We start from the raw sequence: 12,961 nt of genomic DNA, 5'->3' as shown, positions 1-12,961 counted from the left end.
AACTCCTCAACATCAGCAGGCCATCTGTCTCATCCCCACACACACTCTCCCATGTGCCCCTTCTCGCTACAACAAACACTTACACAGTTTACATTACCTTCATCCAGCCTGCGGGGGGACAGACAGACAAAGAATACACAACAGTGGGTTTCTCTCTGTATGATGAGTATTTATAGTACAAGAGAAAGTGAAAGGCAGACTGCTGGGACACATTTACTCTGTTCTGATTTTTCCCATCTTGGACTGACTTGTACACAGAGAGAAAGTACACATCACAAACATATCCATTATATTGTGTCATTTATTCTAGTATTCTGTCTTGAAGGTAAGAAAAGAAACAGAATCTTGAATCAAGCCTTTTTCACTTCACTTCTAAAGCTTTTTATGAGTTTCACAGAGAACCACTTCACAAAAAAATGTTTTTTCTTTCAAAAAATGAAAGACACACTGCTTACAAGAGTAATATCTTTATTATTAAGGGTTGTGTGCATACATGTTGTGTATTTTCTTGTTATCTAAACCTTGAGAGAAAACCCAAGAGACGACCGCAATGGTGGAGAAGGTTCGTCTCATGTTGCGGTGGATTCGAGATAACAGACAAATGAGGGTGAGAGCAGATGGTAAATGGAAGCTCGTTAGCTCGACCGCTGTGAAACCACAACAAATGAAGTCAAATGCATGAGAGATAAACTTTTAAAATGTATGGACAGTGGTACATACAAACCTGCACACCAGCCCTTTTACACACGCAAAGACATGCAGGCTTCTACTCATACTCAGATCCATGTGAAATGAATGCGGGAGCTGGAATGCAGGGCTAGGAGAAGACGACAGGACAGATGGGTTCATCTGCAAAATACTGTTGGTGTAATTCATCCAAGTGGTTTTAGGTTATGGTGTAGTAAGGATCTGTAGTTTAACAGTCAAGCAAGGATATTTTCTACAAGTGCTACATATTTTCAGTAGGCTGCCACTGCTGCTGTGCGTGTTTCCTGATAAGAACATTTGTACACCTGATTTTAAATATGGCTCAGCTGATCAACTGCCTCTTAAGGCCTGCTAACGTAAAAGTTGAGTTGATATTTGAGGTAATAAATAATAGGCTAACATTAGAGTCGTACACGACTAGTAGAGGACCTCATGGGTAACCTCATGGCAACTACTCCAACCAAAGTAGCATATGCTTTTTAAGCAATGGAATTCTTCTATTGGCAAAGCCAGACTTCAGAAGCCAAAGAGAGAGAAAAATTAGCTAGGCTATGGCTGCAGACTGGAATAGTGACGTCTTCAGAGATTATGACCCTTTCTGTTAAATATCAGTGAGTCAATACTGGATTTGTCATTCTGACTGCATCTCCGTCTGCCCATCCAGCAATTGCCTGCGTAGTTCTTGGGGATCGGTGACCGGCAGAGAGCAGGTGAAGTCCTGGCAGACGTAGGCTGTGGCTGCACCACCCTGCTGCGACATGGAGGAGAGTGCAGGCAGACGCTGGCAGAGGAAACTCTCTTCATCACCATCTAAAAGCATCAAGACCTGCCAAAAAGAAAACGGGTGGGGGTGGAACGAGGAGGTTGGTTCAATATGTTGAAAATAAAGAAACACTGTGATTTGACTCCTGAATGTTACATTTCTTACATTTCTCTTCAATTGTTATTGCATGCCTTGACTGATTTGCATACGTCTGGATTGAATTTTACAGACTTCATTTCAGAAAAAGGTACCCCAGTAATGATAATTTCCTCAGAATAACAGCTATTTAATGTTTCATTCATCCAGAAACAAAACCCACCTAAAAATAACACATTCAATTGAGGGGTCAGTGCATGCCATGGTCTCTTGCCCACACCAACAGAGGGAAGAGAATAGATGGATGGACATGTGGTTCACGTGTCCTGCCTGCAGCATGAGGAGCTCCAACACCAGTGCTGCCCTGTCACGCACCGAAGAAGTCTACAAAATAATTTATTAATTCTGTATGAAACTACTGATAACTGTGTGTGTATGAGAGATTGCCTATCTTTACATCTGTTTGTCATGATTTGTATGCACGTGTCTCTATGCTGGTGGTCTTGGACAGGTCGACAGGTCCGTCGCTAACACTTCTTCCTATCAAATATGTCATTTTCTCCTAGCCTGGCATGACTGACACGCAGGTCAGTCTGTGGTGGCCTGAAACTTTTACATACACTTACAACACTATTCACTGCACTATAATATACCCCTTTTCCACAAGTTCCCTGCGGTCTTAATAACATGTCTGATGTGCTTTGGTCAAATAACCACAAGGGTCAAGCACCACATCAGCCTTCTCACCCTGTCTAAAAAGCCCTGTTCAGAGTGGCTGGTTCAAGCGCCAGTTTCTTTAACCCTCCTGTTGTCCTCAGGTTCATTTTGAACCGGAAGGACAGAAGTTGCACGGTCGACATGAAGATAACAGAAGTGTTCAATGATAATGAGCTAACCTCAATCGTCTTGTCTGTGAGGTGTGCCGATGTGAGTACGGGTTGGCCCTACAATGTCAGAGAAAAATGGCTGCTGGGGAAAACATACAACCATACGACAGGGTCCAAAAAGACGACATCTGATAACATTTTCCCCATGGGAAAGGGAAAAGGGAACTTTAGGAGATATCAAGACAGTAGGGTTACCCGAAAACTGGTTCCAAATTAGAACTGAATCCAAAATGCCAAGAATCAGGAACTCATTAAACTGTTTGAATTCCAGTTCCTGAACATGATAATTTTTAGCATTGCAAACAAATTCTACATACCTGCAAGGACGGCAGGTAAACATGTTCATTTGTGCTGTAAAGTTGGGCACTTGAACATGGGAGTCTATGTAGATTGATTCGCTTTTGGAGCCAGCCACTGAACATGCAGGGAACATAAGTTTTTGGCACTTCTGCATTGGCTTCATTTTTCAGTCCTGGAGGTGCTGCTTGAATAGATATCAACTTATCACACTGTCCTAATTTACAGGCTGGTCCACCTAACTTGTATGACTGGCCAAAGGACATTCATACCAGGCTGTACTTGGCTTAAAGGTACTGGGGCATCTCAAGTAACCCTAATTCTGCATATGACTGCCTTCACCCTCAATCTTGCCTCTGCCATTATACATTTATCATTACAGCAAACACTCCTCATTCGTCCCCTGAAGGCCTGCCAGCCAGCACTCACCCAGACACATCATGCAGAACTGCTTGAATCCCCTCCATCCTGTCTCAATGAGCCTCAAGTTCTCATTCAACGTCCGTCTCAATGCGCCCCAAGTGCTCCAGTCAGACACTCATTTGTGCCAGTAACCATCTGCACTTCTAATGCCAAGAAACCATCAGCGGGTTACACCGCCTGTCTCCTGCTGGCGATAGACTCTCTCAGCTGTGGGAGGTAGTTCTGTTTCTATTACTAAATGTGCTGCCTGGTAAATAAAATAACCCTTTAGGGGATGATGAAGTGATGCTGTTCTATATTGTCTTATTCTTTGCAGGGATGCTGGTACACCTGTTAGACACAGCTATGAGCGTAAATAACCCACAACACAGGAAACTATGAATTCACACTGAGCGCCCTAGATGGTTGGCACACACGCACACATACAGGGGAAGACTGGTAAGGAGTGTGATGGAATGTGGTCATAACGGTGTGACCGTTGCTATGGAGACAGGAGGAGGATTTCCCTACCAAGCTGAACCTTTTCCTCTCTGTCTTGACTCTTCTTCTTGCTTGTCAGCTTCACGCGGTCCCTCCTTAAGCCTAGACCACATCCAGCCACGCGCCCTCAACTTAAAGGTCACCCTGTAGTCTGTCTGTGTCACAACAACACTATCTCCACACGCCCGTGGGGACCCAACAGGACGAGTGTGTGTATGTGTGTGAAGCTGCTGCAGACAGCACAGTTGGCTACACATGAGAGCTCAGTCGAACTCCCACAGGGTTAATCCCTTCATACACTGGGCAACCCTGAACCTAACAAACATCAACACACACACATACACAATTCCCACCCGTTAAATGTCCCTTCACTGACAGCTCCCTCCCACTCTCCCTCTCACTCTGCCAAACAAGCCGAGCTAAGACACTTTAAAAGAACACAGTGTACCTGTGCTGACACTATCACACAAACACACACATCCTCTGGAACCATTTTAATGTTGTCTCTCTTCTTCTTTTCTAACCCAGCTAGTACACACAGGCGACTCATAGGCCCGGTCTCTTTTATCGAGGTAGAGCCAAAGAAACGCAATGAACACACCAAACACACTTTTGAGAAGCGCTGTCATACCTGAGGAAGAGTGATGACAGTGGTTTCGAATAGTGCCGCGTGCAGTCAAGCATGAGGAGATTTACTTCCTCAATGCCTCTCGCTCTGTGGTGTTCTCTCTCTCTCTCTCACACACACACGTACATATATATATATATATATATATATATATTCATATAGATAGATATAGATATAGATATATATATATATGAAGGGACCTGCTCAGTCATCATAACAACCTGGCATCTGGACCGTCGCCTCAGGACAGAAGCAGACACACGTTCACACTTGGACACAAAAACTGGCATGGAGGGAGGTGGGGCAGCGGAGCCACATGAGCTGCACGCACGATCACTCATGCGTTGGCACCGATTACGCCGCCGGCTCCATTCACTCATCTGAATTTTCACCAGGGGAGGAGGGTGAGGAGACGGAGCCAGAGGGAGAGAAGAATTAGGCAGGAGAAATTTGAGCATGAGGGCAGAGTGACATGAGAACTCAGATATCTACCAGCCGATAGATGTTTTCGTAAAAAGGGTACATCCTTAATTTAGATGAACGCTTTATCGGGTGACTCAGAATGCAAGTAAAACCTCTGTATTAAAAAAGGATTTACTTTGTAAGCACTCATTTTAAATGTATAGTTCTCAACACAAATCTGCAGTAAAATCAAGTAACTATTAACATTTTGAAAATGAGCTGTTCTGAGGAGTCTTGTCAGGAAAGCAAGAAGTAAGGTTGGAGAATTATTTTAGTCGTGAGTTTATAAATGTTAATGACCTTGTTAGGTCAATTGGGATGTCACTCTCAATGGACAACAGCAGAAGATCTGAGAGCCTTCCTTTCCCAAATCTGTTTCTAAGATGGGTCTTCATCAGCTTCAGTTCAGCTGTGTTCATGGGAGTGGTCCTGGGTAGACAGCCTAAATGGTATATGTTAAATGGACTGTACTTATATAGCGCTTTTCTAGTCTTTGTGACTTAAAGTGCTTTTATGCTACATGTCACATGCGTGCCAACCTGCTCATCTGGGGGAGACTAATATTCACTCAAATTCATACACCGTTGACGCAGCTATCGGGTGCAATTTGGAGTTAAGTATCTTGCCCAAGGACACATCAGCACTGCCAATCTTCCGGTTAGTGGACCACCACTCTACTTCCTGAGCAGCAGCCCCTAATGGATGCAAGGTTCCTGCCCAAAAGGAATCCCTGTGTGCATCCACCTCTGTCCTTTGGGTGCACCCCACACTGCATATTCTAGCTATTCAAGCTCTTTTTTGAAAAACTACATTTTGAAAAAGTAGATAAAGTATTCAAGAAAAAATGCTAATAAAATACTGCTGCTGGCAAGACATTAGTGTAGACTCCAGTTACCCTTGAGAAATTGTGCAAACACATGGGGTTAGTATTTTACATTGGTGTCCTCCAGCTGCCAAAAGTCAGTGACATGTGGCGTGAAAAACATTTTGTCCATGTCCTCTCTCCTCGCAAGGTCACACCCAGAGACAAGTCCCACTATCATATCTTGGAACATATGAGTGACGCTAAGGAGGATGCAGTGAATGACAGGAGGACAGGCACAGAGGATTACGACAGGCTGCACCCTCTGTACAAGTCTGCCACTGGTCTGCAAGGCTGTCTATCACCTTCATCAGAACCTGGCTGTGGATGAGCTTGTGGTGGCCACCAAAGCTAAAATTGGAAAGAGGCAACACATCAGAAACAATCCAAAAAGTAGGGCATAACACTGGGAGGAGACTGTACTTTGATGCTGTTGTGTCACTGGTAAACTAAGAATATCTGGGATCCAGTTATTAAGTAGAAAGGCACTCATACAGAACCTCCAAGCTCACACCATTACGACGACAACTCATAGGACGCTGCATTACCTCCTCTTCATTTTAAGGACACATCATGTTTTCTTGTTTTTGGGGGTTCTTTACAGGGCACGATGACATTTTCCTCCACTGAAAGGGCACCCATGACTAAGGCAGTGACTAAAGAACTTTGATATTTTGCATATTCTCCTTTGTCAGGCACTTTAGAGCACATTTTGTCATGTTTGGTTCACTGTGGGGGCACCTCAGGGGGCACTTTTATTTTTTCCAGATCCAGATATTTCTGGCGTACAGTGTCTAACAATTTGGGGCTGCCAGGAAAAGCTGAAAAAATTACATGGATACCAACATCAGGTGGAGAAAAGTATGCCCTTGGCCACACAAAGACTGTACACAGCTTTTTTTCCATTAGTGACTGCATGTTTCTGTAACTGTGTATGATTTATGTGAGAGTAACTTCTGAACTTTATACTCACACACAACACAACAATAAGAAAAACATTTTTTATTAAAATGTTTATTTCACAATTGGAATTGCAGGATAGGAGGCACCCCATCGCTCCTAATGGACCACACACCCCTGCATCTGATGATCTAATGATTTGGACATCTGCTATTGTTGACAGCTCCGCACTGTAGCTGCATGAGCTAAATTTAGACTTCATAGACAGACTGCTTCACATCCTCAATCCTTGGAGGACTTTTTAAGGTTGTAGGCATGAAAACATTATATCATGTGCTGAAAAGTTTAACAGGGTGATTCTGACATCTCTATTCACCAGCTGTCTGTCATACCACACAAATACAAAGCTGCCAGCCAGCCTTTGTGTCTGAAATTGATAGGAGGCGCTCACCTAGATTGGATATGTAGAAAAAAAACTCACCACTACTTATTTTTTCAAACATAAAAATGATACAGAGGGGTTGTCTTCTTCCGTAAAGCTATCTCCAGCCAATTGTAAACATACAGACACAAGCATGTAAAGAACATAAGACACTGACCTTGCAGAAGTTGGCTTAAACTAAGGAGTTAAGACACTGTTTATAAAGTATTTTGATATTTAAACTGTGACTTTTGCCATTTTGAAAATTCAATTTCTCCAAATTGTGGGTTTGATGTAAACGATTAATCTTTTATCCGTCACTCTCATGTAACCCATATTCCCAAAACAAACCAGTTCAAAACCTGAAAAAAATAAAACTCTCTCCTTTGTTGTTGCTTTAAAAAGTTAAATTGGTTAATATTTTAAGTAGCAAAATTCTGGATATAGGCTACTTCATTCACACCTCACTAAAAGCTCCACACACACTCAGGAAAACGCAACCTCTCTTCAGTGTCTTCTGAGGTAAGTGAGACTGAGTGGGCGAGCCTTATCCGGTGGTGTGCTCTGTCCTTTGTCACGCTGGGCATCGGTTTTCAGCAGCTGACAGTCTCTACAGAGCCCTCTACACTAAATCACCACGGTCTCCTGTGAGATGTGAAGACGCCTCGGTGTCTGAGGCAGAATTAACAGCCTCTCTCCTCAATCAGTCCCTGACACCTACGACATCCTCCATCAGCTTATGTTGCGTTTAAGATGAAAGGGAATTCTCATTGGGTAAAGTCGTAAAAGTCACGTCAGGTTAAAAATGTTAAGGAGATCAAATCTGACATGTAAGAATTAAGGATGGGGTCAGTTATCTTAAAACCTATCCCATCCAGAATATTTCAGGTAAACAGTATGTGTTCACTAATATAGTATAGTGATATCACAATTGACATTCTCTATAGATAGAAGTTCTAGTACTCTGTACAATTACATTGATTTTTGGGACACTATCACTCAGGTGACACAGACTGACCAATCCCTGGTTACTGTGCAATTGTCATTACTGGGAGTTTGAGCTGTTTGGCATGCAGGTTTAGTTTCCAGTGCCAAACTTTGTTGAATTATGTATTCCACATACATAAACATTCTGCAAGTCAATATATGATTCATTCTCGCAATCAATCAGTTCCTAAAAACATGCCCCATTGTGAGTTACATGTTTTGAAGTTACTGGATGGAATGTTTTACTGTGTGTGTTAAAATGACATTCATGAATAATGGACTATAATCACCAAGCTGTCACGCGCTTAGCACATTACATTTATACTTCTAATGGTGAACATGTCATAGCAATACAACACTAAAACAATAGGATTGAATACAGATGATGTGTTCCTTTAATCAAGATCCTACTCTTCTTGATTTTCTTTGTGCAACTGTCATTGTATCTGTATTGAAAGGCTGTAATACAGGCTACTAGAAGTTGCCAGAAGACATTTTTGCTCCACTAAAAAGGGGAAATTCTTGGTGGAGTAAGAAATATTTAGTTGTGTATAGGGCATTTGGCTTGTGACCAATGTTTCGCAATACTAAGGGTTGCTATTGTTCTGTTTCTCTCGGATTATTAAAGACCTTAACTCTTCAAGCTTTGATGAAAAAACGGTGGTATACTAGTACTGCCATACTACAGGGACCAATTTCCTGACCGTTGGGATCATCCTGTTTCCAGTGGTCATACTTTTACAGGCAGGGTCAAGCCTGCTGAAAGGCCAATGAACGGTAATGACCCCATACAACCACAAGCTACTCTGTATATGTGAGATTAAAGACTGCTGGACTCCAAGAGAGGTGTTTCATTAGCGCTCACTCATACAGCAGGTCAGAATCGGAAATAAGATAAAAAAATTCTGCTTTTTTTCCAACTCATCAAAGGACATGGTAAACTGAGGCAGGTGAAACGAAATTGAATCTTATGTCATGTGTGAAAGTATTACCAGCTGGAACATAAGGGCTGTTACATCACACTGTGGAGGAGGTCATCTGTGCATGAGCCCACATCTAATTTAATGCTAAAGTAATGTACATATATATGTACACAGACATATGCTGTATTTTAATGACAGAACAATGTGATTCACTAAGCAATTGACGCTTCATCTACAGTGGGAGGGAGAAAATAACTAGGACGGGTGGGAAGAAGAGAGAGGAAGCGATGCAGGGGAAAATGATAATAAAACAGAGACAAACTGGCAGTCTAGCCTCAAACGTTTGTAGGCTTGAATGCCTGAATGGTTTGAGGAAAATATCTGCTATCTTTTCAATATTCCATTAAATAGCAATTCTTTCTGGTAACATTTCAGGCTTGTATTCGTAGTCTACATTGTATTAAATGAGATAAATTTGTATCAATCATTATCACAAACCTGTTTATTTCCTACATGAATGTTTATAGCACTCAATTCCACAGGTTCCAGTTCACAGATTTTAAGTTCAAAAGCTAAAAACAATCATACATAATGTGCTTAAAAGTTTAACAAGGATATTGTGACTACTACTTACCATCCACCAGCTGTGGGTCATTTAGACTCATCAGCTACAAAGCTGATTTATCGATTTAGTCTTATTACTTGTTCTTTTTTAAAAAGACAAAGAGACAAATGTCATAGCTGCTTTTTTAAATAGTTTAAAACATGCAAGGCATATATTATTATAGACAACAGCAAGGACAACTCATTGACTAATTGGCTACAGCTGGTTAAATTTCCTAATGGCCAATGCCATTATAGGCAGCATCACTGATGGTTGCTGAATAATTTTTAGCTTGTTAATAATGTGAGTTATAGCATAACTGAAAGTGCAGGTTGGGTGAATGTCCTCTTTATAATCACAATTTTGATTTAAGGACAATTAATCATACATTATCCTTATCTAGTATGTTGTAAGTATGTTGATAGCAATTAATGGCAGCAGCTTGCACATTTTGCTTATTTATACAATGTGATCTCATCTGCAAAGTCTGCTGTCAAAAATAGTTAATGATTTAATATTAAGTTAATATTGCTGATGTAAACAACTATTTCACAAACCGGCATCACTCATTCAACATTCACCACAATACAACTGACTCTCCCAGTCATGCAGCATGAGGAAAACCCTCCTACACATGCAAAACAATTGTTTACCTTGGACAGCTATGTTAACCCACACTACATCCCTGATTGTATCAGACGAAAACATTCTCAGCCCATAAAGATAAAGCGAGAGCGGAAGAGTGAACAAAACACTTGGACAACTACCAGTGTGTATGTGTGTGTAAACGCATGTGCATCTTATCTGTTCATTGTAGGTTTTATTTACCAAGCCGAGATGTGGATAAGCGTGGAGCGTCAAGCGCGACGGCAGCAGACGTACAGACAAGATACCACCACAGGGAGAGGATTATATCTCAAACAACACCACTAAAGCTGTCCACTCTCTGCTGGATCCTGAGTACATACACACCTCCCCCATAGCTTTATGGATGTACTGGGACATGGAGGAATTACTAGATAGTTGGGTGGTGGAGAGAAAAGAAATCATTCAATAGAAGGATATGTAAAATGTCAGATTAGCAAGTCAAGGAAAAATGGATCGAGATAAATGTGTTTGTGTGAAAGTGAATTTTAAAGCATGATAGAATAAATATAAGTGATAAAAACAGGAATAAAAGAAGATGAGTGGCTATCGGAATGCATTAGTCTAGCTGAAAAGCACTTTCCAGCGACGTGAACCATCTGGGACCTTTCCCACAGCTGTCAATCAACTTGTCTTCTGCTCTCTGACTGGTTATTGGGCTTAGCAGGTCATTAACAGAGAACAGGGGAATCAATTCCCAGCACACAATACTATGTATAGACAAACACACACACATGCAGCCTTTGATGAGTGAACATAGGGATTGTGATGGAGGGGAGAAAGGAGTAGAGGGGTAACAAGACAGCGGATTGATGTGAAGGAGGTCAGAGGTCACTGAGGAGGACTGTGAGACTGCCTCGCTCTAATCCTCCTCTGCACTGTGTTGTTACCAGCGCTGGCAGCCTCTGGCTAAGGCTTGCTATCGCTGCCCGTCTCTTTCGTTTCTTCACTCTCGCTGCCCTCCATGTCACCCTGCTAACTCTTCCTCGTGTCTCTGAGGTCTTGTTAGGGATTCCCAGTGGTTTCCCTTCAATGTTCTCATAGATGCTTTCATAAGGACTCTCTCTTCTTTTATGGCCCACGGCCCCCCCTTACTTCTCCCCTCCTATCTATCCTCTATTCCACTCAGTCCCGCTCTCTTCCTCCTCTCTAGGGAATGCGATGGGGGAAGATGTAGAAGGGCAGGGAAGCGGTGCTGTGTTAGGAATAAATAAATAAACTTGTCTTCTTACATTTATCTTCCTCCAGGAAGCCTTCCATCTTCTATCTTAAATCCTAGAAAATCCCTGTAATACCTTTAGCTCTTTCTGCCCAAAGCATCTTTTGCAAACGCTGCAATGTCATTGTCCTCCTTAACACTTGCCACAGACACCTTCCCCTTTCCCTATTGCATCCACTCAATTTCCTTAAACGCATTCCACAGAGAGCCAGTGAAACTAACCCCTCTGTGACAGTCTGGTTCTAATAGTGGAGCAGTGAGACTTACTCGGAATAGCTTTAGCCACAGGGGTAAAAGCACAGTGGGAACTGATTAATAAGAAGCACTGACAGAGACGTTCGGGGTACAATGGGAATTATAGTTCTTGTAAAACATCATTCGAAACATAAAAGACCTCACACATATATCTGGCACTGACAGATACTCAGCAGTGTGAGTTTGATGGAAAATTTTGTGTTATTCCAAATTCATATTAAAAAAAGATCCACCAAGCATATAGAATCAGTCAAAAGTTTGAACACCACCACTCATTCAAGGGTTTTTCTTTATTATTTCCACTTTAGAACAATACTGAAGTCATCAAAACTATAAAATAACAAACATTATCAATCATTATCATTAAGTGAACAAAAAAGTATACAACAAACCAAAATATATTTCATATTTTAGATGCCTAAAAGCAGTGGCGGTTTTTGCTATGGGCAAAGTGGGCAACCGCCCAGGGCGCAATCTATTTGGGGGCGCACGAGCGCTCTCAAAAAAAAAAAAAAAAAATCGCCAGTTTTCTAGACTAATACGCTCATTTCCACATCAAGTTGGTACAGTGGGCGATGAGGCGCCCCTACTATCATGTCAACTTGCTGCTGAGAGTCATATATACAGGCTGTGTGTGTCAGAAGAAAAGGCAAAGGGGAGGGGGCGGGGGATCAACTTGCGACTGCAGAGGCTGTGAGCAGGTTGTGAGTGAGTCTCAGGGGCCATCCACACGGAGACACTTTTTGGTTTAAACGCAGATGTTTTGCATCGTTTTGGCCGATCGTCCAAATGAATACTGTAAACGCATTGCCTGAAAACGAAGCTTTCTGAAACCTGGTCCCAGGGTAAAAAAATCGCAAACGCAGCCCTTGAGTGTTCGTGTGGATGGTGAAGACGCATAACTGCGTTTCGATCATGTCATCGCCACACCCCTCGAGCTTAGCCTTCCACTGTGATAACATACAGTCAACAGATACAGCCTCAGCCATGGATGTACATCCAAGGCTTTAACTTATCTTAACTTATCTTATATACAGTCTATGGGCTTTAATAGGCTACCCTCATTCTCAGAGGAAAAGCAAGGGGGGGGGGGGGGGGGGGGGGGCTGTGATGATTATGATCCCAGGCCACACAACACAAACTGCTGCTTCCAAATAAATAGTAATACATTTATAAAATTAATACATACCCGCTATAGCTACATGTAAGTTATTGGATTATGTGAAAATGCAATAAATAAATAAGTAACTTTACACCTGCACTTTCATGTGGTCAAGAACTCCCTGATAGCAATCTAATCACCCACAAAACATTTTAATGCCAGTTGTAAAAAGGGTGAAAGTCTGTCAGATTACGTTAATTATTAGTATTTTTCATTTATTTATTTTGTTTTATTCATTT

At 41.9% G+C, this 12,961-nt stretch overlaps 1 protein-coding gene across 1 annotated transcript in view; it reads right to left on the bottom strand.

The window, feature by feature from the left end:
* Nucleotides 1–451: 451 nt before the first annotated feature.
* spata20 (spermatogenesis associated 20) overlaps nt 452–12,961 on the bottom strand; it is a 48,148-nt gene continuing 35,638 nt past the window's right edge. Inside the window, exon 16 of the mRNA XM_053341159.1 lies at nt 452–1,534. Coding sequence (XP_053197134.1) covers nt 1,340–1,534 — 195 coding nt within the window. The 3' untranslated portion in view covers nt 452–1,339. The remainder of the gene's footprint in view (nt 1,535–12,961) is intronic.

Source organism: Scomber japonicus, chromosome 20 (assembly GCF_027409825.1).
Source record: "Scomber japonicus isolate fScoJap1 chromosome 20, fScoJap1.pri, whole genome shotgun sequence".
Lineage (NCBI taxonomy): Eukaryota > Metazoa > Chordata > Actinopteri > Scombriformes > Scombridae > Scomber > Scomber japonicus.
Note: the sequence above shows the minus strand (reverse complement) of the source record. Positions and strands in the feature narration are given on the sequence as shown.